This window comes from Blennius ocellaris (assembly GCF_963422515.1).
Source record: "Blennius ocellaris genome assembly, chromosome: 18".
NCBI classification, from domain to species: domain Eukaryota; kingdom Metazoa; phylum Chordata; class Actinopteri; order Blenniiformes; family Blenniidae; genus Blennius; species Blennius ocellaris.
This window is the reverse complement of record NC_137667.1, coordinates 6,904,542-6,932,239: the sequence shown is the minus strand read 5'-3', so window position 1 is coordinate 6,932,239 and position 27,698 is coordinate 6,904,542. Positions and strand designations below refer to the sequence as shown.

Sequence of the window (27,698 nt, the reverse complement as noted above, 5' to 3'; positions counted from 1 at the left end):
TTACATAATAAAGCCTAAACCAGGAGTGAGAATGTCATTTAGTACTCTAGAATACTGTAACCACTCATGGAGGTTGGATAGTTGTCAGTAGGTAGTATCTTTATCGGAGGCACACTGGCACAGGCACAAAAAACTGTAAAAGGTCACATTCTCACATTCTTCGGCTGTCCAGCCACACTGTGAGTGAGTGTATGTCACGCATTTGTTTGACCAAGTATAGGAAAATGCCACAGATGCTTGCAGCCATCCCGGGACAAGAAGAAAAATGCAGTCTTTCATCGTCCTTCCTTCCACTTTCACCACGCTCCCTGCCCCTTCTGTAAGTCTGTCTCTGTCTGCAGACCAGCGGCAGACGAGGGCCACGCTGACTAACAGGAAACAAATGAGCATTATTTGATTATTTCATTCTTTCCCATCAAATTTTCCTTTCTGTCTGTCCTCCCCGTCTGACCTTTTGCCTTCCTCAAGGCTGCCCGGCGTGCGTGTGCGTGCGTACATGGATGTGTGCTAAATGTCATTGTCATAGTTGGGTCTGGAGGATTTTATGTCGCGGATTCTTGTTGGGTCCACTGAAGAATGAGCTGAACAGACTCGGATGGAAAGACTGAGCGCGAGTGCAAAGGGATATTAAAACAGATGTATTTGAACGTGAAGGGATAGTGATGCGCTGATTAAAACGCTATTCACTGAGGCTTGAAATATGAGACCGTTTCAGTGGTTTGTTAACAGCGGATGGCTCAGTCAGGTTTCCCTGAGTCGATTACACATTCCTCTTGTTTTTAAGGCACCTGGGCTGTTGTGATGTAGAACTTAACACTTTTGAAGCTGAATATTAGACCATGGATACCAGACAACCCCACTTCTTCAAACTGATTTCTAGCAGAGGAAAAGCTAGACTTGTGCAAAAATCCCAGTACTGTCCTTTTGTAACAGCGACATTGGAACAAGTGTAATTAAGTCTTTTTTATTGTCTCTCGTTGCAGAAACGTGCAAAGGGTCAGTTCTTATTCTTTAAGGTATGCGAGCACCTTAATCTACTGGAAAAGGACTACTTTGGCCTGATGTACACGGATGCTCATGAACAGAAGGTATGTATTCATACATAGATGGGGCGTATGTCAAATAAGTCACTATTGTACATACACAGAATGTCCAGACACTAAAGTCTGGGTCGCGTCTCACACTTTTGCATAAAACAGGTTAAATGTCTCATTGTTTTGTGTCTCTACTCTCTGCTTCACTTTAGTGCTGGTTGGATCCCACAAAGGAAATTAAGAGGCAAATACGCAGTAAGTCACACAATCTAAATCAAACTTCTGCTGTTTCTGAATCACTCCTCTTCATATCTGCACAACCACAGGTCTCAATTTAAGGTGGTTTTTAATTTAAAAGGAGTTCAGCCCAAACATAAAATGAATACAATATGAACTGTGTCTTTATATGGGACTATAGACATTTGAAACCACACAGCAGCAGGCAGGCTGTGAGGCAGAGGATACCAGCGTGTGATCAACCTGCTTCATCATTTATTGACCTCTTTATTAACTACTGCTAACTTATAAATGAAAGATAAGGTGTTGTATTTTGTGTTTTGCTGACTGACAGCCGTCGAGCACATGAGGCAGAGCAATCAGGAACATGAAGCCTCCTTTTGTGTTAGAATGAAAACATCATGTCTGTAGCAATGGGGAAAAGGTGGCCTGAATTAGCAGCAACGTACTCCTGCTACTTCAATTGGCTCTCTCAGTCCTAACACATGAAACATAACAATACATAGATAGAGAGGTGATTCTAAATTGCCCATACGGATGTGTGAATTTAAGAGTGTACCGGGGATGTCTATCTGACTGTTGGCTTGTCTTGTGCCTTCACTGTTAGTCAGTTGGAATTGGCTCCAGCAGCTCGTGATCCTGAATTTGACAAAGCTGTAATGCAGAAGTTGGATGTTCTTCTGAGACTTTTGAGGAATTTTCTCAGAGCGGTTGTGTGAACAAGTCCAAGTTTAGTGAAAGTCAAAACAAGCTTTAATACCCAGTGTGAAACTTACTGGGTCTCGGTGCAACTAACAAGCTACTTTTAAGAACAAAAACATATAATTTTGGCTTATATAATTTTCTTTTTTTAAATTACCATGTATGAGGGTGTTATGTCGAGGTGTTTGCAGAAATATAGTTACGTGTGTGTGTGTGTGTGTGTGTGTGTGTGTGTGTGTGTGTCTGTGTCTGTGTCTGTGTCTGTGTCTGTGTCTGTGTCTGTGTGTGTGTGTGTGTGTGTGTGTGTGTGTGTGTGCGCGCAGTTCGCATGCATGCTTTTTGTGGCTTTGTCATCGTGTACGTTTGTGTGTCATGGACTACATGTCTGGCTGGCTGTGTTCACGTGTGTACATTTTACGATGTGTGTGAGTGTGTGTAGGATAATTTTTGTAGCCGGATAGAGACTGCACTATGTGGGCTGACACTGATTGGAGTTTGATTCCCATTCTGCCTGTGTTAGAAAGTACGTGGGTGCATAGCAGCACACAAATGACAGGGTTTGTGCCATTCTGTTCTAAACAGCTGTCAGTTTGCACTCAGCCGTCACAGCTCCAGGCCACAACAACACCAAGCATGCCGGCCTGAGCATTTCGAACTGAAACGTGTTTATGGGCCCTTGAAATCATTTTGAAAAGATGAAAAGCTGCTGGGTCTGCCGTAATTTAAAGAGCCGTGTTTAAAGTTGATGTCGATACAGCTGTTATTATTATTACCTGGAAGAAGTCTTCAATTACATAAAGGAATAAACTTTTTCGGGCTGCAATAAATTGTTTGAAAAGTTCAAACATGCCAATTTAATAACTATACACAACTTTTGTGGACAGGTTTTATTAGGGGTTGGTGTTTAGTGAGATCAAAGCTGAAGAAGGTGCTGCCTGTGGAGCAAGTTCCTTTCACTATAAAGTGGGTGTTTTGTGGCTTCCTGGTGCAATATTTAAGTAAAAAAAAAAAAAAAAGACCATAAGGGCCCCTTGTGCATACTAAAATGAAGGTGAAGCCGTATGTAGTCTATATCATAGGCAATGCAGATAGAAGAAAAGAAAGTGAAAGATGAGGCAGGTCGGACACAGAAAGACTTCAAGTAAAGGAGGTGGACTGTTACACAATTTAGCCAAGAGCCAATAAAAACTTCTCCTCAAAAGTAAAGCTGTTGAAAGGTTTAAAGTAGAAACAACTATGTGGAAACAGGGAGAAAAAACAAAACAAAACAAAGTTTAGCAAGGACATTGGCAAGACTGAAGTAAGCACTCGTAAGTCACAGATACGAAGAGGAAGATTTTGTTCCACTTTTGATGTCAGACTGAATGATTGAGCGGGCCGAGCAGAAAGCACAAGATTGGGTTTAGTCTAGTCAGTAGACCTCTCGTGTGCGTGTGACTGTTGTTAATGTTTAACTGCGGTGCTCGGCCTTTCTCCACGATCAAAGAAAGCTTCACAGCTATGGCTTCCTCATGCTGCTGTGCAGTGTCATAGTACATTTGGAGTTTGTTCAATTCTGTTGCAATAATGAGAACCAAAAGTCAAAGTATAAATGGTGGGTTCACAACTTTTTTTGCTTTGGAAGCAATACTAAAATATAGCAAAAAAACAATCATAAAAACCAACACGTGCGATGACACACAGTACTCTGCAAAACCTTTAAGGTCGATGTGTGGGAGCAGCTAGCACCGAGAGTTCTTTAAAAATGATGTGTCAATACTTAATTTCAATCGCTTGATGCAAATTGCAAAATGTAAAGTGTCGGTGTGCCTCTAAAGCAGCACCACTTCTTCTCTGCACACTTGTACAGAGCTCATTTTAAAACACATTGCAGAACTGAAGGCAGATGTGCTGTCGATGTCGTCTGGTTCAGATTCTTATGTCTCCGTATAAAGCCAGTCAGACTTGATTATGTTAAGATCTGGGCTCTTTATAGGAGCCACATCATCTGTTCCAGGAGCTTTTGTTCCTCTTTATATTGAAAGTAGATCTAAATGAACACTGGCTGTCTGTTTGGGCTTGTTTCTGTTTCTGCTGCAGACTAAATTTTAAACCAATCAGACCTGCTGGTAATACATGATTAAAATGTTGCCATGTATCACCCGTGTCGATTTTGCACAGTATTATGAATTATCCATTATGTTTTTTGAAAGGAATCTCTTCAAAGCATTTGGTGTATCAAGTGCCTGATGAAAGGCTGGAAACATACAAGTTTCCTGGAAGAGCTAGCATGTATACTGTATATGTTCAAGCATGAGTGCAAGGTATGGATCAGAAGGAGCACTGATGGCTGACACTTAGCTATATAGAAAGGTGAAAAGGGCTCAAGAGACTCAAGAAGCACTTAAATCTGTCTCTCTTAGTAATATTTGTCCTTGGACACACTGATATTCACAAATCGACAGATGAGCAAACTGCTCTCAGCGCTTCTCATTGTTGTTCTTGATGTGTCTGCCATGTAACAGAGGAGAAGAACGACCATAAATGTCTCAGCTTGTCTTCACTTATTGGCTTGCATCTTTGCAACATCTACAGTTCATGATGTTGCTGAATTTCACCCAATTCACAGTATTCAGAGTTTCTCCGGCTCATCTGGGGTTCAGCTGTGATCGGTTTGTGTGTGTGCTCACATGTGTCTGTATGTGGTATTCTTGCGGGGGGGGGGGGGGGGGGGGGTGTGTGTGTGTGTGTGTGTGTGTGTGTGTGTGTGTGTGTGTGTACACGCTCATGTATGTACACATGGACGCATGACTGACCTTGAAGAGGGGTGGAAAGGTTTCACTGTGACGTCCGGTTTTCTCAGATTGAATTTTCCAGATGACATGATTGTGCATCTTTGCTGGAGTGTATGCATGTGCACACGTGTGTGTGTGTGTGTGCGTGCGTGCGCACATTTGTCTGTTTTGTTTGGTCGAGCTAAGCAGGACAGATGCGGTAAATGGCATGGCAACGGGGCCTCTTGAGAGAATGAGAATAGAAAATTGGAGCCAAATGAAGGTTGCAATCCTATTAGTGCTGTCGACAAGGAAACCACATTATGACAAAGCGATGTAGTAATTAGTGGTAATATTCTCCGTTCCTTTGTTTCCGCTCATCATAAAGATGACAGTTTTGTATTTGGTAAAGCTCGAGTAAGGTTATGTAATGGCAGATCTGCAGCTTATTTGTGTGTGCCTATGCGTGCGTGACTCTCTGAGGCTTAATGCTGTCAAAAAGCTGCTCTGCATTAGTTGTATTCAGGCTCATCTGCTTCTCTCTCAGCCACATACAGATGGGTGTGAGAGACCCAAGCAAGCCACCCCGACCATTACATCACTCCATCCATTTTCAACACAGTATAATCCAGCTGAGGGCTGCAGGAAGCTGAAGCCATTCTAGTTGACTGTGGGCGAAGGCAGGGTACTGAGCCATCACAAGGCAAAGACTGAGATAGAAAACCACAGATACTCACAATCACACCTACGCACAAGCTTGAATCATCAATTGACCTTATGCACAAGTGTTTTTTGGACTGTAGTAGGAAATGGTAGTACTGAGAAAAACCCATACATGCATCAGGAGAACATACAGGGAGAGTTCACTAATTCCACATATGTGATACGTTTGTGCTGTAAATCATTCTCAATGATAATCTTTCTTTCTCAAGGCAACAACTGGCAGTTTGCATTCAACGTGAAGTTCTACCCCCCCGACCCCTCGCTGCTCACTGAAGACATTACAAGGTATGCACATGTACAGGTGTAAGTGTTTACTTATTATGGATCGAGCTGTGAACATACAATATTAGCACCAATAAGCCACTGAACCGCCTCGTTGTAATGTCAGCATTTATTAGGAGTCGTGTTTACTCACATCCAACAAATAAAAAACCCAAACCTTTTTTATGGTTTCCATCAGCCTCAGATACAAATAGCATAGGTCTTTTTTTTTTTTTTTTTTTTAAATCTTTTATTGACCTTTTAGTTTTTTCCAGCTCTGACTGCTGTTTGGTGCTGCCCAAATGGTTCACTATTTGTTAGTTGGACTGGCAGTTTTTCAGATTGCGTTTAAATGCTATGTCATGATAAATCAACTTCTTAAATAGTGCATTTTGCATATTTTTTTTTTTTTTTTTTTTTTCATTTTTTAACATTGTTTGTTACAACAACCTATTCACACACCTTCACAAGTCATGCCACGCCAAGTGATTGACTTTCATTTTGAGTAATTAACGGTCCAGCGTCTTTCCCGAGGACTGTTAAACACAGGGGCAGGGCAAGATGGGGAATCAGTCACGGACCTTTGGATTTTAAGATGACGAGTTCGAGGCACAGCCCCCTCTAATAGCAAATAATCATCGAAAACAAAGAGCCTTGTAATGGAAGGTGTTCACTTTAAAGGTTCTGTGTCCCTACGTGCCCTTCAGGAAACCGAATGACCCTGGCCCTTTCACCATCATCCTGCAGGGCTTGCATTAGTCTCTCACACAGACGTTTCATTCAGTTAATGAATTCACTATCAAGTGCAGCAGCTTGCACTAGTAAATCCACACAACTTCTGGACAATTCACCAGCTGCGAACAGGGATGTTATGCAACTGAGTGTGGGTATGTCATGGGGAGGATTAGACGTTAGGGTTATCCCAACAAGCCGGTGTACGAGCACAGAGAAAACCACACAGCAAACAAGGCCCTTACAAAGACATTTGATCCACAGCAGCTGACCCTTCACAGGAGACACAGGTTGCTTTTTATCAACACCAACAATAGAGCTGTTTCCACTTCAAAGGAGAGGAAAGAAGAAAAAAAAGAAGCACTGAATGAGGTTTTAGTTTCAACTCAAATCCAGTCCCCGTTTACAGCCTTTTTCCTTTCCTCTAGGTATCTTTTGTGTCTGCAGCTCCGTGAAGATGTGGCGTCAGGGCGTCTGCCTTGCTCCTTTGTCACCCATGCTCTCCTCGGCTCATACACATTGCAGGTACAACATATTCATGTACGCATATTATTTATTAATCTGCGTATTAATGGGCACATTAATCACCGGTCGATTCTTTTTGGCCTTGCAGGCAGAATTGGGCGACTATGAACCTGAGCAGCCGCGCCCTCTCGATTATATCAGTCAGCTGAACTTTGCGCCCAATCAGAACAAAGAGATGGAGGAAAAGATCCTCGAACTCCACAAATCCCACAGGTGAATTACAACATAATACTTGAGTAAAAGTATCTGGACACATGTGTTTGTAAAATAGGGAATATGCCATCGATCACGGTTATGTTTTTTGTATTGTGCTTTTTTTTTTTATTTCCCTTTAGGGGCATGACACCTGCACAGGCCGACACCCAGTTTCTAGAAAATGCCAAGAAACTGTCCATGTATGGAGTGGACCTGCACCACGCTAAGGTATGAATGAATCAATAAATCTCTCCTCTCTAGTTTCTTTGATGTGCGGAGAACATGCTGGCGAATCCGCATGTTTGTGTTTCACTGTCTATATGTGCGTGTCAGCTGTACAAACACTAAGGGAGTCCGTTGCCACGGGAACAGTCGGTTCCTCCCACAGGGATAGCAGGTCATCAAGAGACAACATGTTTCCATTTGTATCTTAGTATGTTTGTGTTTCTACAAGACAGGCAAAAGGAAAAAATGGGGGTAATGGCTACGTGGCATGTGAAAAACAGTGGAGAGTCTTTAAATAGAACAAGAGGACGCAAGATTGAGAATGAGAAAGAAATGGGTGCCGCAGATAAGTTTAGAGCGAGATGAGGGCAGATTGTGAAAGAGAGATGGTGGAGTGTCTCCTTTCACAGCATGCTCTACTTCAGGCTACATGGAGAAGCAAAAGAAAGTATTTTAAATTATCTTTTTTTTTTGCAAAACATAATGGTGGGAATGCAACAAGTTAATCTATTTTAGTGCAGTCTCATTGATCTGTTTTGGAAGTTTCATCACGCAGGGGCCGCATTGTAGACATTTTGAAATAGCATAAATTTGATGTATTTTTATCAAACATACCGAATACTTTACATTTCTGTATTACTTGGGGGGAAAAGCTTGCATAGTTTGATTCTGTAGTGATGTATAGTTTCACTTATTACTTCCTCGGCGTACACAGTTTGTACGAGTGTCAGAGACTCGGCAATATTTGATTGTGGATCGTTGCATTAGTTGTGACGAGTGTAAATCCTTTTCTTTATGTTATAGTAGAAAAATTTTTGCGCTCAGATACAGTGACTGTAAATGATAATATTGCGATTTTGAATTTCACGTACTTACCAGAAATATTTCAAATGACTTATAAACATAGCTGAAAAGCATCTACAGCGGTTCCACTGATTCAAATTGATTTGCTACAAAAATGTCTTCCAAATAGCTTCTTGAACAAATGTTGCACTGAAAGGAATAAGAAGGGAAGTTGTGCAAAAGTGTCGAAAACCCTAATAACTGATAATCTTTTTTTATTACTTTCAAATGTAAGCCCTTCAGGATTACTTAGTAGATATTTAGAAACTGAGAAAATAAGCTTTGGAATTTTGCTGGGAGTACCATGGCTTTATTCAGTCTGACTTGTAGCCGCAGCGAAACAGCAGTGATCAATGAGCGGCTAATAGCATGGCAGAGACACATGACCTGTGTGCGTCCCAGTAAAACCGTCCATTATCAACATATTGCCTTCTCCATTAGTACAACAGATTTTTCCTTAGTTAATTCACTACTGTAATCAATACCCCCCTTCCCCCCACCCCGTACCCTTAACAGATGGCCTTGGATTTAAAAGCTTTTGTTAGTCAGTCAGTCTGCCAGCTAACCGTGTTACAGTCCTGCTCACTGACAGTGTTTGTATGTGAGGTAATTGAGTTTCTGTTGACCCTAAACACACTACTTTAAAAAATCAATTGATGTACGGAGTGATGTGATTTATTAGAATAGTTGGAACATACGGCTGTTTTCCAGGGGTTCATATGCAATTCCCTTAATATGATGTGCTTGAAATATATTTTCTTTGATAGGATTCAGAGGGCGTGGACATCATGCTCGGTGTGTGTGCCAACGGACTCTTGGTTTACAAAGACAGGCTTCGGATAAATCGTTTTGCCTGGCCCAAAATCCTCAAGATTTCATACAAGAGGAACAACTTCTACATTAAGATCAGGCCGGGAGAGGTACGTGTATAGATGCACATGATCTACAAACATTAAGCCTACTTTGTCCTCAACTTGAACATTTCTCATGCCATTGTGTCAAAGTTTTCAATTCATTGATTTAATTAATTTCCAGATTGTGGGGAGAGAAAAAAATGTTTCCTGTCTTTGTGGTTATAACAGACGGAGCAGTTTGAGAGTACTGTGGGATTCAAGCTCCAAAATCATCGATCTGCCAAAAAGCTTTGGAAAGTCTGTGTGGAGAATCACAGTTTCTTCAGGTAGGGATAAACATATGCAAACAACTGCTCACAAGGACATAAATATTGGAGCTGAACTCACTGGAGTTAAAGAGAATTCACAGAAATATTTTGTCTACAATATTTTGTCTACTACATTCATGCCTTGTTGGGCTCAATAAAGTTGTTTTGTCTGGTCAGTAAGACACACACACACACACACACACACACACACACACACGAATTTAAGACAGGTGTCTGTTGTTAAGTTTGTGTTCATATTTGTATAGCGGTGTATGTGAGTGAGATAAGCTGTAATATCCTGTTCATGCAAGAGAAGCCTGAAAACATTTTTCCTCCCCCGCCCATGTACATAGAAATGTGACTTTTAAAGTTTATTGCAAAGGAAATCACTTGCAATGGCTTTTAAAATTGACATTCTTCCACTAAAATGTGTTTTATATGATTTTTTTATTTTTTTTTTCCTTATTTGCTGCTAGGTTAAACGCACCAGAACAACCCACCAAGGCCCGCTTTTTGACTCTGGGCTCCAAGTTCCGCTACAGCGGGCGAACTCAGGCTCAGACCCGCCAGGCCAGCTCCCTCATAGACCGACCGGCTCCCAGCTTCGAACGCACTTCATCCAAACGCATCAGCCGCAGCTTGGATGGAGGTAGTGCAGCAGAGACATGGACTGGACTGTTTACGCGTGCGTGCGTGCGTGTGTGTGTGTGCTGCTATGGATGTAAATTGCTCTGTGTCAGACCAGATACAGGAAATAGCTGCAGCATATGTTTCCTGTCACATAGTGAGAGACAGAGGGGGGAAAAAAGAAAGGAATGGAGGAATGTGCATCCACAAGCGAGGGTCTCCGAAGGATGGAGAAATAAAGCAGCCAGTTGGAGCACATGCAATGTTTATCATGCGTGTCACATTAATGAGCAACATGGGAATCTGATGCCCAGGTCACCGAAATATTTAAATGTGTCATATGAATAATTCATGATCAACAATGAAGTGCCCTCACACACAATAGCAGGGAAAATCACTTCCTCGTTTTGAGTCAAACAAGGTACTTGTTTTTTTGTTAAACAAAAGGCACACGGTTATCTCTTTTTTTATGGTTTTGAAGATTTGGTTTAAATGCTTTTTATGTTGGCGGACTGTTTTATTTGCGATCTGACAGGTTACTCCACTGGCCTACATTGACCCCTGCTGGACACATTATCACATTGCAAGCAAACGTCATCGACCTCAATATGAGAGTGATATTATTTATTGATGTATTTCCCTGAAGTTACCTTAAGTGTAAAAAGTGGACCTAACACATGAAGCATGTGTGTCCTATCCTGCCTGAAGTTACTTCAAAATCAAGAAACTCAGATTCTGTATTTCCTGATTGTCGACAACACGAGTATCACGAATAGTTTTGGTTTATTCTGTAGCACTCTGTGAGAGAAACCCAATCAGTGAGTTGTGTTTGTGTAAGATTTTTTTTTTTTTTATGTGTCTCTCTCCTCGCAGCACCTGTGATCAGCATCACTGAGGCTGGCACTGAGAACGGGCGTGAGCCGCACTTAGAGCTCCACTCCGACTCCAAGGTGTGTATGTGCAGAGGTCATTTGTCGCATCTCTGTCCACAGGAAAGGGGAGGAACTGAAAAACAAACGAGATGGAAAACACACTTTTTCTGTTGTCTTGTATTGGTCAGCTGATTCTGTGCAACGATATTGATGGTTTGGTTTAACTGTGAACATTTTAATTCCCTGGTGTGATATTCTGCTTTACAGGTGCTACACACGATGGAATCAGTCTGATTAACAGAAGATATACTGAGCGTGCTGTATGTTTACCGCTACATTAGGGTGAAATCAGGGAAAGTGTGAACTTGAAATTATGACATTTTATGCAATGTCCACCGGAACAACACCTTAAAAGGTTAAAAGGCATTTCAGCCTGTCAATGGTCACATTCTCTGCCATCCAAAAGTAAATATCCATTTAATTTTAGTGGAATTTCAGTAGGGTCGAGCTCTTTATTGACCAGGACGTATTGGCAGTCAGAGAGGAGTGGTTGTATTTGCCACTTTTTGTTCATGTCGTCTGTGGTTTCCAAAATAATTTAGATAAATTAAAGCCCATTTAAAAGAACTGTTTGTTTCACCCTCAAGCTGTGGCTTTATCTCTGAGTCAGAAAGGTGCTATAAAAGACTGAGGCATCTCCCAGCCCTCATCCTGTTGGCTTATCTTAGTGACAACAGTCCAACTTTTATAAGTAGCCTTGCGTTCATTCACAAACCTTCTCCTCCAATATGGACTTCATACCCTCTACTGAGACAAGTCAATAAAACCCACCTTAGTTTATGCTGTGGTGCATGCCCCCCCCCCCCTCTTCCCGTTACACCTCTCCTTTCCTCACTGCTCCTTTCTCTCCTTTCTCACTCACATCCCAGCACCTTGGATCTGACCTGTGTCAGTGGTGACGCCCCCGTTGACACTGTTGTGCCGATTGTATTCTGCACTGTTCTCTACCCTGCTGTGTTCACTTTGAAACTATTGCTATTTGGTGTTCACTGACTAATGTTATGTCTCTTTTCCTTTCTCTTTTTTCCTTCACGCAATCCCACTTTGTGTACATACCTCACATCTTTTTATTGCATGCCCCCCCCTCCCCCCCCACCGTTTGTTATTATTCGGTTGGAATGACATGGAATTATTATGTATGCACAATGCGTTGGTTATTATGGTTTCTCATGGTTTGCTCCTCAATTTGGTGGTTGTGTGTGTGTATATTGTTTCCTCTCATTCCCTTTTTTTCTCTCCTTATGTGTATTTCCCTCCTCTTTGGTTTTCCACCAATAGTCAATCTTCATGTTTCCTCTCTCCTTCTCCTCCTCATCCTCACTCTCATCCATCCCCCCTTCACTCGACTCTATTTCTGAGCTTGACCAAGTGCTTTCGGACATCTCCGAAGACGAGGATCACGCCGACGACACAGACGCCGCACACACACTGTGGCGCCTTCCCTCACACACGTTCTCTCTTTTCACCGATCAGCAGTTGGCCAATCTGGAGCACCTCGCTCAAAATTCGGTTTCCCCTCCACCCGTCACTTCCTCCCAAACACACACTTCAGAGCTTTTGAGCTGCGAGGAGGGCCGCCGGGCAGAAACCACAACAGCTGGACTGCCACATTGGCGTCACTGGCTCTCTCTGGCGGGTGTGGCTAAATACGTCTCTTTCATTCTGTGTTTTCTCTCCATATCTGGGAATGGAAGCAGGTGTCTGCCCGCAAAGCTGCTTTCAGAAATGACTAGGAAAGTGAACATGTTCACTTCCGCTTTGTCGAAACTGGCCTCCACGTCTCTGCTAAAAATACAAACGTCCAAAATACCCACACCGAAATATATTGTTTCCGACATAATCACACCCCCGTTCGATCAGATTCTTAACACTCTGGCATGTAAGTGGTCCGACACTGTGATGTTTCTTACTCGATGCGTCCCTCCTAAATTCAGTCGTTTGATTGCCGCGCCTCACCCAACACAACTACGTTTGCCCTCCGCGTCCGCGTTCACTTGTTCCACTGTCGTTTCCTCCTTTTCTTCCTTCTCCTCACTTCCCTTCTCCGTCCCGTCTCTCTCTTCTTGCCCCCTCATTACCAATTTCTCCTGCTCCGAACTGAACGCGTCTGTACACCGCTACCTGCTCAACCCTTCCCCTTTATTCCTGCCCAGCCTGTTAGTGACGTTTCTCTTGGTGGTGATGCTGACGGCGAGCCAGTCTCTGGCCCTGGCCCTGGTTTTAGCCACACCCCTCGGCCTGACCCTGTACTACTTGGAGAACGTGGTCTCCAGTCAAAGGAGAACCGTGTTGCCACTGTCCGTCTATGACGAGACGAGTAGTGAGCGTGACAATCAGCTGATTTCTGGTCACAGCGCACACGCTTCACCGCTCACACCGGCGCACACACCGCCTCGTACCAGACACCTCACAGGCGTCGCGTGGATGCAAGAGATGTGTGATCCGGCTGCATAAACACATACACACACACACACATATATCCAGATTTCCCATCTTACCTCATGTACTTCTCCCTCTTTTTCTTATGTGTGAGCGAAGAGAATTGCTGCTTGTGAATGTCACCTCCTTTTATTCGTCCCTGCCATTAGCACTTTTTTTCCCCTCCTGATATTTCCTCACCTTCCCTGCACCCTGTCAACCTCACTGCGTTGCTTATAAAGATCAGAGTAAATTATTTAAGACTAAAGAAAGTTTTCAAAACCAAAATCATAGAATTTAGAATGAAGATAGAGAGATGAGACAAATATATGAAGAGCTATAAATACTGTACAGAGGCTGTAAAGGAAAGGAAAGAAATTAAAAATTAAAGCTGCGGCAATATAAGTGACGTTCAGGACACGTACTAAGATCTGATGTGTGTTTCAGACTTTATTAGTTGCGAAAAGACATCTCGTTTGTGTGATTGCTCAGGAGATCAGTCTCATCAAGTGAAACGACGATGTCTAAATGTGCAATATCGCTTAGTTTGATCATGTTTGCATTTTGCCTTTATGGAGCTTACATGTTGCAATTGTACATACACAGGAGACACACCCCCTCAGACATATAGCTCTTAAAGCATATTGTACTTTATTGTTAATAGATGTTAAGAGTAAACAGTGTTATACTCCCCCGATTCCCTGCAGCCTGGTGTGTGTGATGCTTACAAATAGTGGCATTTTAGCGGTGACCTTTTGGCAATGTGTTGATTGGTTAATTGACTCTGTGGACGCAAAGATTTCGGAGAATGTGCAAATACTCTGAAAAGTGCCAGTGCAGCTTAACGTTCGTCTCGTAGTTGGAAAAGTTTGTGTTGACAGAATCCTACCAAGATCATTTTCTTCCATTTTTATTAAGGGTTTTCTTGGTAATCCTCGAAATAAAACAGCTAACTGCATTCGTATCATATAATTGATGTATATTCGGACTCAATCTGTTAGTCGTATTTTAATGTAGATGGAGATCAGTTCGCAGCATCTCGCTGTTTTTACTGACCGCCCCCGATTGCACTTCCAGGGGGTTTGGCTGCAAAGGTCACATGACCAGTCACTCTCCCAAGGTTGCCAGGGAGGAACGTTGTTTTTCCCATCATCCATTTCACTCTTTTCTTTCTTCGTACCCCGACCTCCCTTCATTTTGTCGTGACTACCATCACCATGACAACGACATTGAAGGTTAAGGAGGCGGACTTAAGCCCTGGTGATGCAGAAGCCGTCCCCTCCCAGGTCTGTGTCCAGCACAAAAAAAAAAACAAAACACAAAATTACACAGTTAAAAAAAACAACAACATTAAAATCTAAGTTTGTTGTTGAGTGAAAATGGTTTAGTAGTGGCATAAACAGGCAGTAAATCTAACCTGTACTCTCTTCCTGAATTTAACCCGCCAACAGTCACCTGGAAGCAGCGAGCCCGCCCTGCCCAAGGTTTATACAGTTATTGATCGTTTCCTTATTTATTGGTCTGACAATCCTTTGTTCTCATGGTGTGGGGATGTTTCTGTGTTTGTTTGTTTTTTTTTTAATATGGTTAACAAAGTTTCGTTGATATGGAGTCAGTTTTTGAATATGCCTATCTGCAATTTGTACAAACAAAGTAATACATTTTGATAGCTCAGTATCATTTGGTATATATTTATTGAAAATGTAAAGCCTTTCGATTGCAGATTGTAAAAACTGACTCTATGTAGGAACTTTCAACCACTGTTTTCACTTGCAGATGTTCTGATTTGGTTTACATTCTCACCGCTTCAGTGTTTTGTGGTTCCTCGGGTTGGGTTTCGCTGGAAGCACGTGGGATTTGCTGGGTTGTGTAAATGTCTGCTGGTTGTTGTTATATTGTGAATGCTTTGGATTTTGCATGTGTTTTAATGGGTACGAGTTCCAGCAGCACTGAGTTCATCATTTACTCCAAAGTTTACATTTGTAACTCTTCCCATTCTTCCAGCGGGTCATCACAGATACGTGTCCTGTCATGACACAGTTTCAGTTCTTCTTTTTTTTTTAATCGTTACTTATTATATTTTTCTTCACAGTACATTTCATTTTTTTAATTACTTTATTAAAATAATATATTTCATTTTGTGCTGTATGTCTGCCTTCCAGAGTCCAATGAGAATGCATGGGGACAATATTTATGTGAGGCACAGTAATTTAATGTTGGAGGTTGGTACTGGCGTCATCTGATGGCGGAAAATGAGACTTACATGTTTCTGTGTACTCTGACGCCATCAGAACTACAACTTCCTCTGTGCAAGACTGCTGCCCTCTCGCACTCTCAGACTCTGCGTGCATGCCTGCGTGTGAACATGTTTGTTTATCAACTTTACATCAAATTGGCTGGTTTTCAATCCTTCTTGTGTTATTGAAATAAATGTGTTGATTCATTCACATGGCAGCTATTTGGAACACTTCAACTCAGATGAAAAATACTCGGTGGAATATTCTTAATAAACCGCTCACTTCTGCTGCATTAAGTATACATTAATAGAAAATGTGTTATAATATACGTCTGTATAGGGAAATGATCCCTTAAGTCCACGGTTTCCCTGGGCTTGGTACCGATTATAGCACCTTTTAGCTTTTGTTTTGCTTTCAGCCTTGTGTCAGGGACGTGTGCCTTTTAAGGGTGAAAATAATGAACACAGTTACTGTCTGCTGCACTTGATAGTTGTTAGATCAGCAGCAGCTCTCAGAAAGACAACCATATCAAGTGCTTGAATAGACTGAATGGTGGATGTTAATTGGCGCTTATCTACTTAAGTAGTGCTGCCTGAAGGATGGAAAGGACACCATCCTCAGGCTTAACATTGAGCTGTGTTGAACCTATAAAATACTACATATGTATTTGTAGCAACACAACAGCTGGATGCTTCTCCGGATGAGTTTTCACAATGGCTGCTTTGTGAATAGGATTGCGGTGTGGCTTTAATGCATGCCCCGTGCATGTTGAATGCTGTCTTGTGACAGTTGCATCTTGTATTTTCAATCTTGGATTTATGTGAAAGTTTGATTTTTGCCAGGCAGTTCTGTCTAACCTGACTAACCCTGCCCTCCTAACCCATGTCAGCAGCCCTCCACTTTTTTTTTTTTTCCCTGGTGATCGGGCTGCCAAGTGATTTGTGGTTTGATAACATACTAAAACAACAACAGCTTGTTTGTGAATCATGAGGCTGATAGTGACTTAGGCACAGTTTACACCAGCAGTAGTACAGACAGTGATGAGAAATAGTTTTCTCTTTGAAACAGAAAAGTTTCCTTAAAACTCTCACTGCCCATCCCCATTTAATCAATTACCTATAATCCCTAATGAGTACAATTACTGGTCTTCCTTCATAGTAGAGTTTGAAACTGAAAGTAGTGCAAATGGCAAACAGATGGAGGTGAAATGGAAATAAATACACTAGTCTGAAAGTGCAGTGAGAAGACACTGAATGAACAACGTTTCGTGACAAATGAATCAGGAATACTCTATATAGCAATACTACCAGCTTCATGTTCTGCACTGTGCCCTGAGGTTTCTGGCCTGATTTTTACAAAAAAAACTCAACGGCAAGACGGATCGCTCAGTTTCACTGCAGCCTGCTCACAAACACTCACGTCTAAGTGATGAGGAAGATGTCGAGACACCTCAAACGAGGCTGCAGTGAGGCTCGGCGTCCGTCTTGCTTCCCTACAGATTGACAGACTAATGTTCCTGTGACCAAATTGTTTTCCTTCCCCATCCCTTTCTCCTATTATCCTCCCCTTTTACCCTCCATCCACCACTTTCTACCTCCCTCTTTCTGTTTTTTTTCCCACTGTTACATTTCTTGACATCCCACTTTTTAAACCCCTTTTTACTCCTATTTTTAACTCTTCCTTTTTTTTTTTTTTACCCCATCCTCTTACCATGATACCAAATATACAACCTTTTCTTCATTCTTTCTGTCTTCACATTTTCTTTCCCATCCTTTTAAAAAAAAATCTCTAACACTCATACTTGTACTTCATTTACACTCCACTTGCTCCTCACCCCCACCTGCCCCTGCTCCCCTCCACCCCCTCCACCCCCCCCACCCCCCATCAGGACCATGATAAGACCCAAGAAGAGGTTCTGAAACACCAAGCTAGCATTAGCCAGCTCAAACGCTCCTTTATGGAGGCGCCGCCTCCCTCTCCTCCTCAGCCCAACCAGTGGGAGAAACGTCTCACCTCTTCACCTGCCACCACGATACGCGTTCAGCAGCAACAAGTGGTACGTCTGTCTGGATGTTTTTGCCGGAATGTTATCGGGAGCGTTTTGGTCAGCCTGGTGAAATGGCATCACGCAGAGTAGCCCACTTTGTTTTCCATCTGCCGCAAAGAAACAAACAATGCCGCCTTTGTATCCAGAAGAATATGTTGTTGTGTTTGTGCGCTCTGACCTGGTTTAGTCCTCTCATCTCTTCTCGCCACTTTGTGTCTCACCACGCCAGCGGTTTCTTCATCTTTAACAGACATTGGATCTTTTTGTCACACTTTTGCTTTTTTGTGATACTTTTGGTCTTTTTTCCTCTCCCTCTCAAGTTGGTGTTTTCATTCGCTGGCGCCAAGTAGGAATTTTATCGCTTGTTGATTTCTGACTTACTGGGTTTGTCTTCTTCCGAGAACTTCTACTGATGGTTATCTCTTTCACATTTGAGTTTGTACAGCATATGGGTTTTCAGTCTGCTCTGCTTATGTCATCAGACTCTGTTTTTCTCTTTTATCTTGCAATTTATTCTCCCGAGTGAGTTTTTTTTAATGCTTTCTGTCATTTTCTGCAGCAAAAAAGCCACGTTCTGTCTTCTGGTCTTTCAATATGTCTCATGTCTCGCCCTGCTTCTGTGTGTGTGTGTGTGTGTGTCTTCTCTGTGTTGCTGTAGAGTCTCGAAGAGGAGATAGCTTCTATACTTTTCAGTAGACACTCAGACACTGGATTTCAATCAGCTGCTGAGGCTGCCTGCAGTATTCCCCAACCAACGCTAGATGCTGTTGTAACCACATGTTCAGCAGCCACTTCAGCCTCTTCCGCTGCCGTCTGCAGTTCTTCTCCTCCTACACAGAGGCTTCTTATTTCCCCACCTACTCCTCTCTCTGCCACCGAGGTGCTTCTGCTACTGCTAAACATTTAGGAGCCAGTTTACTTTCTCTGCAAATTGAACATCAGGGAAAGTAAACTGACGCACTTTAATGTTTCAGTTCAAATTCTTTCGTAAACTGAAAGAGGTTCTTAATGTCCAAAATGCTTGCTGTGAATGCTGGATGAATGGGAGTAACGTGGATTTTGTTTTTGGCACCATTCATTCTGAATGAATTGGTGATGCACTTTGGTCTGTGGTCAATCATTACTTAAATCGATTAACAGCTCTGAGTGCATTTGGGGTTTAGGATGTCGTCTGCTTGCCTTTTGATGCTAAATATTGTGTGATTTGAATGCAGAAGAAACGAGATGTTCCTTCCTGTGGTCTTTGCTAAACGCCATCTTTCAAATCAAATGTAGTTGGTATTGAAGCCGCAGTCTCCATTCTGCTGAAAATGTAAATAGACAACCTCATTATATGTTAATTTATGGTATTTTATACAAGACCTTTGAAAATTGTGCAAAAGATGTTTTCAAATGTCCTCTTGGACCAAACTCAATTGCGGTTTCTTTGATTTTTATTCTATATTCTTGTGGTTATCGCAAAGACTTTGCTGACTTCAATACCATCTTTCTTTTTTTCTTTTCGTGTAAGTGAACATGAGTTGCTCCGTTTCTTGAGGGGATATTCTTTTTATCTTTTTTTCCTTTCTAATCTTTTATCCCATCTGTTTAACCTGCTTCTATGAATTTAACACTGTGGAATATACTTAGATTCTGCATGAATAAGCTAAAAACACGTGGAGGAAGACTGAGGTTTGCTTGTGTTTTTTGATTATAAGCACCCTAATACTGCTAAGTGATGACATCTGTGCTGGTGTGTGATCGCTAACATCGCCGTAACTTTTCTTCACACAGGTCAGTGAGCCCCAAACAGAAGCAGCTACAGCTGATAACACAATCTCTGATACCAAAGAACCTGCAAAGGTGCTCCTAACTTTATTATACATCCATCCAGCCTCCTAATCATGATGCTTCTCATCCATCATTCCCTTCATGTCTTCATTCATTTCCCACTGGCAGCTTGAATCTCTCTGTTCAAGTATTTATTCACTGCATCTCACCTGCTTGTTCCCCTAACTTTCATGGCTTTTGTCAACAGTTGAACTTCTTCATCTTCCTTTGTTTTCCTCCTGAAAATCTCTTTAACGTCGATTTATTTTCAGTTAACTTTTTCATTTATGTTCAATGATCACGTTATGCTTTTGTTTTTGTTTTTTTTTGTCCCTATGCGTTTGTTGCGTATGTGTGTGCACCTCATCATGTGTGTGTGTGTGTGTGTGTCTGTGCACTTTGTGTACATGCGTGCTTGTGTATGTGCGTGTGTATAGACACCCGAAGTTGAAATCGAAGAAACTGTTGTGGTCCAGGAGGTGTCCCGAGCAACCAAACCTGAACTTGTCACAGTGACAGCCAGTTCCGCTGCCGGCCCCCCGGCAGAAAACGAGACCCGGGAGCGTGAAGTCGAAGTGGAAGAAAAAATAGTGGTAGTGGAGGAAGTGAAGCCAAAGCAGCAGGAGAGCATTTCATCAGACAGCGAGAGCGAAGAAGAAGCGGAGTACCACCCACATGTCTCCGTATCCATCTCTCACACACAAATCCCAGAGGAGAAGGAGGAAGACGAAGAGCAGGAGAAGATAGAAGATAAGAGGGAGGCGCTGGACGTTACAGCCGAGGCTGTTGCCTCAGTTCCAGCCGAGGTCCACCAGCCTGCGGGAGAGGCTGAACCAGAGACGCAGTCAGACAGGGAAGACACAGAGTCACAGCAGCAGAAGAGTGCAGAGGAGATAAAAGCAGGCCTGTGTGAGATGGAGGAGATCACAGACGATCCCATGGTGACGCCCGATGAAACCCTTAATGGCCACACCCTGCCCGACGTGGGTGGAACCGCCCCAGCCATTCCTGCGGACGGAGGGGAGGAGCCCAAAATGAACGGAGAAGCCTCACTGGTTGAAGGAGAACCGCGGCCACAGGTTATTTGTTGCTCAGAGGTAAAGTCTTCACCGGGCCGCCCGCGGACCTTCTCCCAGGCTTTGATCCCTCCTACCAGCTGTAGAAACATCCACTTCTGTCTTTCCTGCTTACCACAGTGCCAGTTTCCCTACTGCTTGTGTGAATATTTAAGCCCCATGTACACTCACACTCATCTTCATCTTATTGAGAAGTTTATAAAATCTATGGCTCGAACTACATTTGACATTTTTTCCACCAGTGTTTAGGTGTATTGGTGATGTTGCCAGGTCACCATTCACTACACATCATTAATTCATCATTTTGTATTTCATGTGTTTGAATTCCTTAATCTCCTGTCATTGTACTTCATATCATCACTGGGGTCATCATAGAGAGCTTTCTCACAGTGTGGTATATCGCTGGTGCTGTGAAGTAAATGGGGCCTAAGTGGGAAATGCATGATGCTCTTTCATATTCATTTGTGCTTTGCATGCTGTATTTCACCTTTCGGGTTTGTGTGTGTGTGTGTGTGTGTGTGTGTGTGTGTGTGTGTGTGTGTGTGTGTGTGTGTGTGTGTGTGTGTGTGTGTGTGTGTGTGTGTGTGTGTGTGTGTGTGTGTGTGTGTGTGTGTGTGTGTGTGTGTGTGCGTGCGTGCGTGCGTGCGTGCGTGCGTGTGTGTGTTTGGCAGTGCTGCTTCTCTTTCCGTTACTGTTTAATTGGCATGCCATAGTCGCCATGGTAACAGTATTGTGGAAATCATCCTTGCCAATCGCTTTTGGAAAAGCCACCCGCTCATCTGAATGTCATCTCCGCGTCTTGTTTACATTTCAATAGATGTTTTGTGTGCCAGTCATCCAAGTACTCCTTGTTTTGTCAGCTCATGTTTTATGCATGTTTGTGCTGTGTCATTCTTTTGAGATGCATGTTTAGGCCAAAGATATTACTGCTGCTGCTCTGGCTATTTTTTGATTTTTTTTATTACATTAAGCAGGTGGTCATGCTGTCACACATGAATTTAGACTTTCGTGCATGAATTTTTGCTACATGTATGAGCATGCCTGTACGTACGATGCTACAAGTCTTTATTATTATACATTCCTTTTTGAGCTTAACCTGGAGTTAGTCTGATAGTTATTTAGACCACACGTACTGCTTTCTCATTTATTCTCATTGTTAATAAACTAACTTGGAAGCGAGATACGTTCTTCTGCTTCCATGGGGTCAGCCTGAGGTTTAATGTACTAACCCTCTCTCCTCCTCCCTCACTCCTCTCTCTCCTCCCTCCCCAGCCCCCCGTGGTAAAGACAGAAATGGTGACTATTTCAGACACGTTTGCAGCCCAGAAAACTGAGATAGCCACAAAAGAAGTGCCCATCGTACATACGGAAACCAAGACCATCACATACGAGGCTGCTCAGGTGCACACTTGATGAAAACAGGGAACCTTTCTTTGTTTGTTTTTTGTTTGTTTTTTTAGGGGGGGGGGGGGGGTCGTGCATGTGTCCGTGCTCCTCATTTTATTTGTGCAGACATTTAGTTTTATCATTATTTTAAGCTCAATGTTCCAAAGTGCTTCCCTTTTTAGCAACAGTGCATGCCGTCATCGTGTTTCCTCCATGTTTTTAGAAGAATTCCCACTTCTTACTGTTATGTAATCGTCACTTATGAAAGGGAGACACTCCACAGATGATGCACGGCTGATAACCTCTCTCTCTCTCTCTCTCTCTCTCTCTTTTGCTCTCTCTTTCTTTTATCAGCTGGATGGTAATGATGGTGAGCCTGGAGTGTTGATGACTGCCCAAACAATCACCTCTGAATCTCTCTGCACGACCACAACGACACACATTACCAAGGTACAAACATCCTACTGTTCCGCCTGTGCCATTTTTGTCATATTATAATAACGTCTTATTTTGCTGAAAACCTCAGGAAACAAAAACATCTGTTAAATACGAACATCATACAGATTGTGTTAATCTGGACATGTTGTCCCCTGATATGAGTTTACACTATCTGATGTGAGAACGTCAGAACAATGTCCAGCTTTGTCCCACCGGCCTTTTGCTCCGTCTCTTTCGCAACAAACAACCTCTAGCAACAATAGCCTGAGTGTTGTTGTTGTTGTCCCTTCTTTTTCAGACGTTAAAGGGGGGCCTGTCTGAGACGAGGATCGAAAAACGCATCGTGATTACCGGCGACTGTGACATCGACCATGACCAGGTCAGTTTTCACTTTCACCCTCTGGATGATCGGGTTGGGTCATTTTGAGCTCCTGATGCATAGTTTGCATATTTTATGTTCATCGAAGCAAAAACAAACGTCGCTCTGAAGGAACAATCAGGCTTCTGGTGACATGTCTGCCATGTTGCTTGGAGTCCCAATTTTTCTTGCCCATTAATTCTTGAGACAAACCCACAAACCGTTGTTTCCACCCAGATCCACACTCATCAGCATCCTTGCACCTTGGAAATGGCGTCATGATAATCATTTTGGATTCTGTTGGCACGCCGTGTCTTATTTTGTTGCTCGTCTTTAAATGTGCTGTCTTTGTCTTGGCGCCTCGGATGTGCTGAGAAACTCAATGCTGGGCAGAGGAAATCACATCCGACTCATTGCAATCCATGACAATGAGATTTCTTTCGTATTCGCTCACCACGCAAAATATTGGATTTGAAATGAGACGGCTCTCAGTCTCGGTGTCAGGATCTTTGCACGCTAACGAGAGCAGCAGATGTAATTGAACCGTCCTGCCTGTTCCATTTGAAGCCATCATCCATCCTGCGTTGCCTCACAATGGGGAGAACAATTATAAACTTGGCTGTGATTGCCGCATTGTTTGAAAGATATAAATGTAACATCGCCCAAAGTAACAAAACAACAAAACTGTCATTGTCCGGGGGGCATAGCATCTTGTCTGCTGGTCTAAGTTTGCTGGAAGATCTGATAAATATAAAGATCTTCGGGGTATTTAAAAGAGAAATATTTATTTCCAGTGGACTCCCTTCACTCACACCACAATCTCCAAAAAGTAAAGCCTGAAATGTGCTTGTGGTGTCAAAATAGATGCAGCAAATAAACATCTATTTTGTTCAGGTCTGCATGATTCCACGTTTATTTTTTTAAATTTAAGTTGCTTGTCTGATGTGGTTTGCTGGATTTACATTAAAAAAAAAAACAACAACTTCTGATTGGTGTCACAGTCAATCTGTTATCCATCTGTTGCCATTTTACTTGCTGTGATTCTCACTCTTGGAAAGTAAAATGGCCTGTTGACTGTAAATCCAGCGTTCTTGTCATTTTCTTTATGCTTCTTATTTCATTTTTTATTTAACGCCACCATTTCCCCCTCCCTCCCTCCACCTCCACTGCCTGCCGTGCTCGGTGCCGCCACTGTGTGGTTGCTCCGTGGTGCTGCAGGCACTGGCCCAGGCCATTAAGGAGGCCAAAGAGCAACATCCTGACATGTCTGTTACCAGAGTGGTGGTTCATAAAGAAACTGAACTGGCCGAGGAAGAGGATTGACTGAACTCAGGTAATAACAACAATAATAATAATAACAGTGAGCGTTTAATTAACAATTATGGGGGCATAGATGGGTTTGATTGGCTGAAGAATAACATCAGGGAGGCAGACAATGAGGGTGTCCAGCTCATCATCCCAACTCATCACGCCGATTGCATTGACTTGTATTTCTCAGAGTTGAAGGGCGCATCGTGACCGTTTCCTCTGTTGACATCGAACGACCTTCACGACCCGACAACAACCAATCTTTACTGACGGAGGAGGAGGAGGAGGAGAAAAAGAGGAGCTGGAGACCAGGGGGAGGACTGGGGCTCAGACAAACGGACCGACGCTGCCACTTTCTTCCCAAACGGTCTTTTCTTACACGTCTGTGGTGCATCGAAATTTCCTCAACGCAAACTAAGAAAATAGCATCCTCGGTCCTTCTGAGGGAACAAAAAGAACCACTTTGTTAGCATAACATTTGTAGTTTGTTTTCATTTTTATTTTGTTGTTAGTGATTTTTGTTTAACTGTTTTACAAAAGAGAGAGAAGCTAGGGTGTCTTGTCATGTGATGCGAAGATTAAAAAAAAAAAAAAAAATTGGGATACACTGACAACCATTCGTACTGAGATTCAAAGTTCAAAATGATCATTGTATTGTGCTGATCATGTTTTTGTTATTTTGTTTTTTTTGTGAGCACCAGTGACCTTCAGAAAAACAATCTGGCAGCCATAGTTAAAGAAAACCTTTATCTTCGTCATGATTGTCAAATTCAAAGGACTTTGACTTTCACAATGCCGCTCTTTTACATATGAATGAAGCTCTTGCCAAATGAAACAATGCTTATTGAATCAATCATATTTCTCTCTCGGTTTTGGTGCATCCCTCGAAAGAAAGAAAAAAGTAAAATTATAGCCTTTCCCTCACTTCATAATGGTGTAAATGGAAATAATAAAATAACAAATTCCCCCCCCAAAAAAATTTAATAACATGCAGGAAAACAGGGGGACACAGTTTGGTATGTTTTCTTGTTTTTGTTGTGACAAAATCCAACACACTAACTCACTTTCATATTCACAGTCAAACAAATGATAGAAACCAGCTGTGTCCTGGTGTCACTTTTTTTTTTTTTAAACTAATGATTAGAGAAAAGTGGGAGCTGTAACTTCAAATAATCATTACAAAATAATCAGTCATGTATTTTTTTTTTTTTTTTTTTTATCTTTCCCTGTAAGTCATATTCATCCACACCCCTTGTGTGCGACTAGTGGCAGAGGGAGTTTTATCTTCAGTTCTCAGACTTGGTGACGCTCGCAGTGACAATGGAAGGAAAATGAATTGGCTTGAAAAAAAAAAAAACTCAACAAGCCGGCTGACACATTGGGAGCATTTTAATTTTGATCTAATTGTGAGTTTTAATGTGTTTTAGTGTCAAGTTTTCACTAAAATGTAATGAATTTGAACTCAAAATGAACCGAACTGGTGTGTACAGCTCTGTACAGTCCGAATGAAGGTTCATCAGATGGGAGCCGCTTCGCATTAGCTAATCACTCTTCCTGGGCCCCCCTACCGTACGACACTAACCATTCCTTTGGGCCCCGGGAGAGAGCGAGGGAGACGTAGACTGATATTTGATTGGGAGGGAGGACCGGTGACCTGGCGGTTAATTGGGAGAGTGCCAACCAACAACTTTGAAAAGGAAAAAGAAATTGAATATTGATGCAAGTTGGCCTTTGGGAACGGCACGGACCGCGCTTAATGGAAAATCTGCAATTTAAATGGTTGAGAAACGAGTTCCGTGCTGTGACGGGGGAACTAGAATGGGGACGTGCACTCGCAACATGTTGAAAAGGTTTCTGTCCCAAATTCAGACGGACGTCGTCTCAGTCCAGCGTCATTAATTCCACCTGCTTTCTATTTTCCAATGCCAGACTTCATGGTACCGACACAATCTGCTACATCTAATGACTCCAGTTCAAATTCAGCGTGTGTTTGACCCATTCTTATCTTTGTGGAGTAACACGAGCGAGTCTAGATAGGAAGCTACTGCGTCGAGTGGTTTGAGAGTGTGTAGATAACAGATTATCTCAGCGCATACAGTACGAGCAGATTTAATCATCCGACACGACGGTGACTGTTTTACAGCAACCAAATAGTACGCGGCATTATTGTGATTCTGTGGGTTTCCTTGACATTTCATTCAGTTTTTTTTTTTTTTTTGCGCCACACAACACTGAATCTGCTGCAAACACAGATTTACAGGAAGCAGCAGAATCTGACTGTGTGCAAATATTGGTGGCATTTAATGTGTTGCCACAAGGTGTGTAGTGTGATGCAGTTCAGGGATGCACGATATCCGACTTACTGATATTATTCCTCAACTCGGCATGAGCTCTGAACCAATCTGATGGGAAGCTTTGCGACTTTGATCGCTGATGTCTCCAATCAATCTGCGCGCCCGGTCCCGTCTATACAGAATGATGGAATTACGTGGTGTTGAAAACCATGAATTCATAAGCAACTCCAGTCATCTTCGATATGGTTTAATCCCCACCGGCTGTGGTGAAGCGTACAGGACAACACGCACACTCACCGTTACACCAGCAGGCTATTTAGATGTTATCACACCGTGTTCAGGTTCAAACACCAAAACTACTCAATGTTGAGAATATCTAGTCATTTATAGTAGAATGAGGGCAGTAATTCACCATTTTCACACAAATCTTGTGGTTTTTCTCCAAAGTAAACTTTTGTCAGTCATCTCAATTGTTTATGTCATAATTACTACAGCCACCAGGGGGCACCATTTATTGAGACGGTTTGCAAAAAAACATTTGATGTTGCCACATTTCTGCACACTCTGGCTTCAAGCAGTTCACATAACTGATTTTATGAGTCCAAATATTTGCTTCAGGCCAGTATTTTACTTTGATGTTGTGATGGCGCCGCATGCTGACATTATCGTGCATCCCCAATGCTTCATGGTGACACATTTTCAGTGTGAGCAGCTACACATTCTCCTGATTGTAAGTAAAGAAGTGCCACACATTTCTCTGAGAAAAAAAAACAAAACATTCCATTAAACCCGTGTGGACATCAGTACATTTCAAATGAAAGACAACTGTTTGATTTGTTTTGGGGGGGGGGGTTTTAGGGGCAGGGGAAAAAATGATGAACATTCTCCAATTTAGAAAAGTACAAAAAATAAATAAATAACTGCATGACTTTATCAAACATGGTAACTGATCCCGTTTTGAATCTGTGTGAATAAAAACAAACGGGCTCTTTATTGGGGAAACACTGGTTGAACTTGTACTATGCAGTTACGTGACATTCCACGAGGGGGGCGCTTTAACCTCTAACCCTCTTACAAAGACACAAAGCAGCAGTGAAAACATTTTTTAATGAGTGAACCGCGCAACACTAGGCAGCTTTGGACGCTATCGCTGTTCAATTAAAAACAAAACAAACAAAAAAAACACAAAACAACTATCTTTGTAAAGTTTCTCTTCATTTGTTGTCTTTTTTTTTTTTTCTGTAAAACTGAAATAGCAGTTGGATGGTGGGATTTTCTCGTGCTACCCTCCTCCCTACCCTCCCCACATATTTGTAATGCTCTCACGGTGTTTTTCTTGACATTGAAGAAACGACAACACAAATCAAGGTTTCTGC

General features: G+C 42.4%; 1 protein-coding gene across 4 annotated transcripts in view; it reads left to right on the top strand.

The window, feature by feature from the left end:
- epb41l2 (erythrocyte membrane protein band 4.1 like 2) overlaps positions 1 to 27,190 on the top strand; it is a 45,519-nt gene extending 18,329 nt beyond the window's left edge. For 2 of the 4 annotated variants that reach the window (XM_080513862.1, XM_080513863.1), the window contains exons 5-23: positions 984 to 1,088; positions 1,247 to 1,289; positions 5,659 to 5,734; positions 6,871 to 6,967; positions 7,056 to 7,180; positions 7,303 to 7,390; positions 8,998 to 9,150; positions 9,313 to 9,410; positions 9,869 to 10,041; positions 10,893 to 10,969; positions 15,532 to 15,591; positions 17,495 to 17,662; positions 19,427 to 19,495; positions 19,900 to 20,559; positions 21,811 to 21,939; positions 22,279 to 22,374; positions 22,661 to 22,741; positions 23,939 to 24,053; positions 24,219 to 27,189. In XM_080513862.1, the coding sequence (XP_080369988.1) occupies positions 984 to 1,088; positions 1,247 to 1,289; positions 5,659 to 5,734; positions 6,871 to 6,967; positions 7,056 to 7,180; positions 7,303 to 7,390; positions 8,998 to 9,150; positions 9,313 to 9,410; positions 9,869 to 10,041; positions 10,893 to 10,969; positions 15,532 to 15,591; positions 17,495 to 17,662; positions 19,427 to 19,495; positions 19,900 to 20,559; positions 21,811 to 21,939; positions 22,279 to 22,374; positions 22,661 to 22,741; positions 23,939 to 24,043 (2,403 nt within the window). In that variant the 3' untranslated portion in view covers positions 24,044 to 24,053; positions 24,219 to 27,189. Of the gene's footprint in view, positions 1 to 983; positions 1,089 to 1,246; positions 1,290 to 5,658; positions 5,735 to 6,870; positions 6,968 to 7,055; positions 7,181 to 7,302; positions 7,391 to 8,997; positions 9,151 to 9,312; positions 9,411 to 9,868; positions 10,042 to 10,892; positions 10,970 to 15,531; positions 15,592 to 17,494; positions 17,663 to 19,426; positions 19,496 to 19,899; positions 20,560 to 21,810; positions 21,940 to 22,278; positions 22,375 to 22,660; positions 22,742 to 23,938; positions 24,054 to 24,218 lie in introns of all 4 variants that reach the window. The other 2 variants (XM_080513865.1, XM_080513864.1) reach the window with 2 other exon arrangements.
- The last annotated feature ends 508 nt before the right edge of the window (positions 27,191 to 27,698 follow it).